The sequence below is a fragment of the Chondrus crispus genome, genomic scaffold (genome assembly GCF_000350225.1).
Source record: "Chondrus crispus Stackhouse genomic scaffold, scaffold_123, whole genome shotgun sequence".
In the NCBI taxonomy this organism is placed as follows: Eukaryota; Rhodophyta; class Florideophyceae; order Gigartinales; family Gigartinaceae; genus Chondrus; species Chondrus crispus.
In genome coordinates this window covers 218869-222989 of record NW_005178989.1, presented here as the reverse complement: position 1 = coordinate 222989, position 4121 = coordinate 218869, and the positions used below count along the sequence as shown (strand labels likewise).

The 4121-nt window shown below is 58.1% G+C and overlaps 1 protein-coding gene; it reads right to left on the bottom strand.

Moving 5' to 3' along the window:
* Positions 1-1054: 1054 nt before the first annotated feature.
* Positions 1055-3740, bottom strand: CHC_T00002062001 (hypothetical protein). XM_005713028.1 is given in 2 exon segments: positions 1055-1139; positions 1140-3740. 1 exon segment carries the CDS (start codon positions 3738-3740, stop codon positions 1140-1142), a length of 2601 nt encoding a protein of 866 aa, XP_005713085.1. The 3' UTR covers positions 1055-1139.
* Positions 3741-4121: the final 381 nt, after the last annotated feature.

Below are 4121 nucleotides of genomic sequence, written 5' to 3'. Positions count from 1 at the left end.
AGGCCCGCGTCGTCAGCCGCGACCACCGCCTGACCGACGCGGAGGAGCGCGCGCGCGTCGAGGCCGTGGGCGGCGTCGTGCTCAACGGCTTTCTGAGCAACGGCGATCCGTGGGGGAAGGCCATTTCCATCACCCGCGCGCTGGGCGACCTCGATTGCCGCAGCCTCGGCGTCGTGGCCGAGCCGCACGTGCGCGAGGTCCGCCTCGAGGGCGACGACGATTTCGTCATCCTTGCTACCGACGGCCTGTGGGACGCACATGGCGGCGTGTCGCCGCAGCAGGCCGTCGATCGCGTGAGAGAGTGCTTCGAGCAGGAGACTTCGCTGCAATTCGCGTGTGAGGAGCTGCTCAGGCTCGCGAAAAGGAGGAGCGACGCGCCTGGCGATGACTTTGCCGTCGTCCTTGTCACACTCCGGGGGCGGTAGGGGCGCGCGCTTTCGACCCGTGAGCTACTTTTTTTTGTTTAACTTGTTCGTGTTACTGACGGTCTTGGAGCCCGACCGCGCGTTGACGGGCGCTGCGTTCTTGGAACAGGCCCTCGCCGATCGTGCTTGCTTTTGCTGTGTGTGTGGGCGTTTTTTTGTCCACTCCTAATCTTTGTATAGTAGTGTAGATCACTGTTCCACTCCCATCGAAGGCGACAGTAAACTGTACAAACGACAACCGTTGGTGCCCAGCTCTTTGTCCCGCTTGCCGATGCAGCTTACCGATTACCCACCTGATATTATCCACCTGATATTACCCACCTGATATTATCCACCTGATATTACCCACCTGATATTACCCACCTGATACACGTGCCTTCCCATTGCCCCTCTGTTCAACCTTTTTTTTTTCACTGTCGTCTATCGATCCGTGCACCACTTGCTTCCCTCTCCCTGACACGTCACATTGCTAATCTCAGCAAACATGTTCTCATTCACTCGCACAACGGCAACATCCCTGCTCGTTTTCACTCCCGTTCTCAGCATCTACCCGTTCTACCAAACGATATTTCTCCTCCACACTCCAGTTTCAGACTCTGGCTGCAGTGCCTTCAGATCAGAAGTTAGTCTCAAAACTCTTTAGCCATCTACTCTATCTACCAAAAAAAAAAAACACACTTCTCGATAGTATAAAAATACACAAGACAAAAATCTCTATCTTCTACTGCTAAAACTACCGTGCCCACTCCTCTTCCCCGCACTCGCGGCCGAGCACATATTCACAAGGTCCTGCCCAGACATGCGCGACGCCAGTCGTTTCGACGTCTGCGGGTCACGCTGAAGCTGCCGCAATAGCTCCCTCTCGTCGCGAACCCGCTGCGCCTGAGCTTGCCGCACCCGCTCCCGCTTTCGCTTGGCACGGTCCTCGATGTGGATCGAGTGCGAGATAACTTGCGCCTTGCTCACGCACCCGACCGTCACACCGTCCTTCATCACGTACATCGTGCTCATGGACAGCATACGGAACAGTGTCACAATCTTCCAAAATGGCGTGCTGTGCGACACTTGCATCGGGCCCATGTCGACCAACGGGGACCCCACTGTCGGATCAAAATTCTTCAGCAACGGGATGTAATCCTCTTCCGAAGTTGCACTGCCTTGGCCACGTCCCACCGACCCGTACCCCTGCTCTTCGTCAAACGACTCAGACGAGCTCAAGCCGTCATTGCCCAACGCCTTCCACAAATTTTCTTGCGTGATCGTGCCCCAAAGCCACCGGTCCCTGTCGTCGCTCAGGAACGCGCACGTGATCCATGGCTTGCGTCGCACCGTCAGCATCTGAAGCACTTCTCCTCTCGTGGAGAAGGGAGTCACATACGGAAAGTCAGTCGACATGAAAGAGCCAGCCACCACGGTGGACACGTCTTCGTAGAACTGGTGGTTCTCCGAGGGGTATCGCTCACGCAGTCCCAAAATGAATGGGAGTCGCCGAATCTTGATGAATTCGGAAAACAAATCCGAACAGAGCTGCTTTGAGACCCCGTACGACACAAGGACACCCACGGCCAATGGAAGAACATCGATCGCTTCCCGTGTCAATTCAAGCATCACCACTGCCACTGAGGTCGTGTGGAGCGCACCCGAAGTCAGCGCTGCAGCCCCGATGATGGCCGTCACTTTGGGATCAACCCAGTCCATGAAGGCGAAAAAGCCGCAAAACTCTCCAAAGACTCTCCCTAGCAACGCCCCCGTTTCGAAAATGGGCATAAACGTTCCTGCTGGCACAGGCATGATAAGGGAGAGTCCAGTGAGCACGAATTTCACTGCGAAGGAGAGGAAGAGCACGGAAATGGAGTTCCATCTCTCGGTTTCAAAAGGCCGCCAGCTCATGCTGAGCCAGGGGACGACGCCCTCACTTTCGCTGAAGAGTTCACCTACCCCAGTCCTCTGCGGGATGGCCATGATGCCGCCAAAAGAGGCCACGACCAAAGTATGGAACAGGGCAAACCAAGCGACCATGAGCGTCGTCCGCACGGGCGTTGCGTTTGTGAAGTATTTTCGGCGAAAATTGAATGCTGCCCGGGTGAATTGGACCAGAGCAGCGCCGACAACGCCGCAAACGGCTCCAAGCGCAATGTACAACAAAAGGCGCTTCCCAGAGGTGAATTTAAAGCCGATGTCAGCGCTGACAGGGAAGAAGGAACGCTTGTCTACTTGGACAAGCGAGACGACCAAAAAGTAGCCCATGACCGAGCAATACAAAGCCATCGGCAGCCAATGCACATAATAATACGTGCTCATGACCTCGATGGAAAGTAAAGTGCCACCGATGGGTGCCCCAAACGTTGCGCCAACCCCCGCGGCCATCGCGGCGCTAAGGGCCTGTAGCTGGAAGCGGGCGCTGTTGTGCAGTGCGCTGAACCACGGAATCTTGGACACCAAGGCGGCTATGATGCCACTGATGTGTATAAAGGGACCCAGGCGGCCAATGCTGATGGCGCTCGCGAGGGAAAAAGCGAGGCCGACTGTCTTGGCGAACAAGGTCCTCAGGTTCAACATCTTGGGCATGAAGACGCCACTGAGCACGCATTTCATTTCCGGGATGCCCGATCCCGCAGAGTACTGTGGGGATATGAAGAAGACCAGGAGGAAGCTTATCGCGAGCGAAAGTCCCCGCAACGATCCGGTTGCCCACATGGCGGCAGTTCCGCCCAAGCCTCTGCCTATTGCCTTCCCCAACGGGGCTATGACAGAGTTGGCAATGAAGTGGGCCGAGGTGTTGACCGAATGGGCGACGACAAAGGTAAGCATGCCTATCAACGGCAGGTAAATCCACGAACCGCTGGGCATGACAACATCTTCCTCTGCCGGCATACGCCAGCCCCAAGCTCCAGGGCGAAAGTCGCGCCTGTGCCTGTGCATGGAACGGCGTCCCTTCCGTCGCTTCTTCCCTCCCGTGTCATGGCGGGGGGTCTTGTTCGACGCGTCGCCAGTGCTGGTACTATGCCCCCCGCTGTCGTCCACCATAAACATATCCCTCTGGATATGAAACGAGCCTCCGCGGGTGGTACGTATTCTCTTATGGTGGGGCACGTTAACGGGATCGCGCTGCCCCCCCAGCAGGCTTGAATTCTCTCCCTGAGCAGGGGCGAGATTTGCATCTCGCAGTCGATCCGGGGTCGGGCGAACCCTCGACGCGGAGCGGGATTTACCCGGCACGTGGCGGTCGCGGAGGTGTTCCTTTGGCTGTCTCGGCCTCGGAAGTTGGGTGACAGGACGCACTTCCTGCGCGGGGCCTTCCTCAGACACGGGCATGACGAGGTGCACAGGGGGCGCGGCATGGTGGTCCCTCGTCGACTGCGACTCTGCAATACTCGGCAGCCTCCCCGGGGCCGCGGGCGCGCGTTGAGCCGGCGGCTCTGCAGTCTGGGCGGGGCTACGCGGGCGGCGCAAGGCCCGCATATAGTCGGGGACATTAAAGCCGCCAATGGAATGACTGGCCCTCCTCAAGCGTCTGTCCCTCTGGGTGTGGGCCTTAATCTCGGCCCACGAGGCGGCGCGGCCATCCATGGGCGGGAGGGAGATGATGCTATCCGAGTTTGCGGACATGAGGCCGTGCGCGCGGGGCTGGTTGTGCTCCCTGGTGGGGAGGTGTGCGCCGTCGAGCAGGTCGACGAGGATGAGGTCGTCGTCGTC

Bases quoted from the DNA above. Each gene is read 5' to 3' on its own strand.
- CHC_T00002062001 (XM_005713028.1), bottom strand. From the start codon at position 3,740: ATGCCCGTGTCTGAGGAAGGCCCCGCGCAGGAAGTGCGTCCTGTCACC.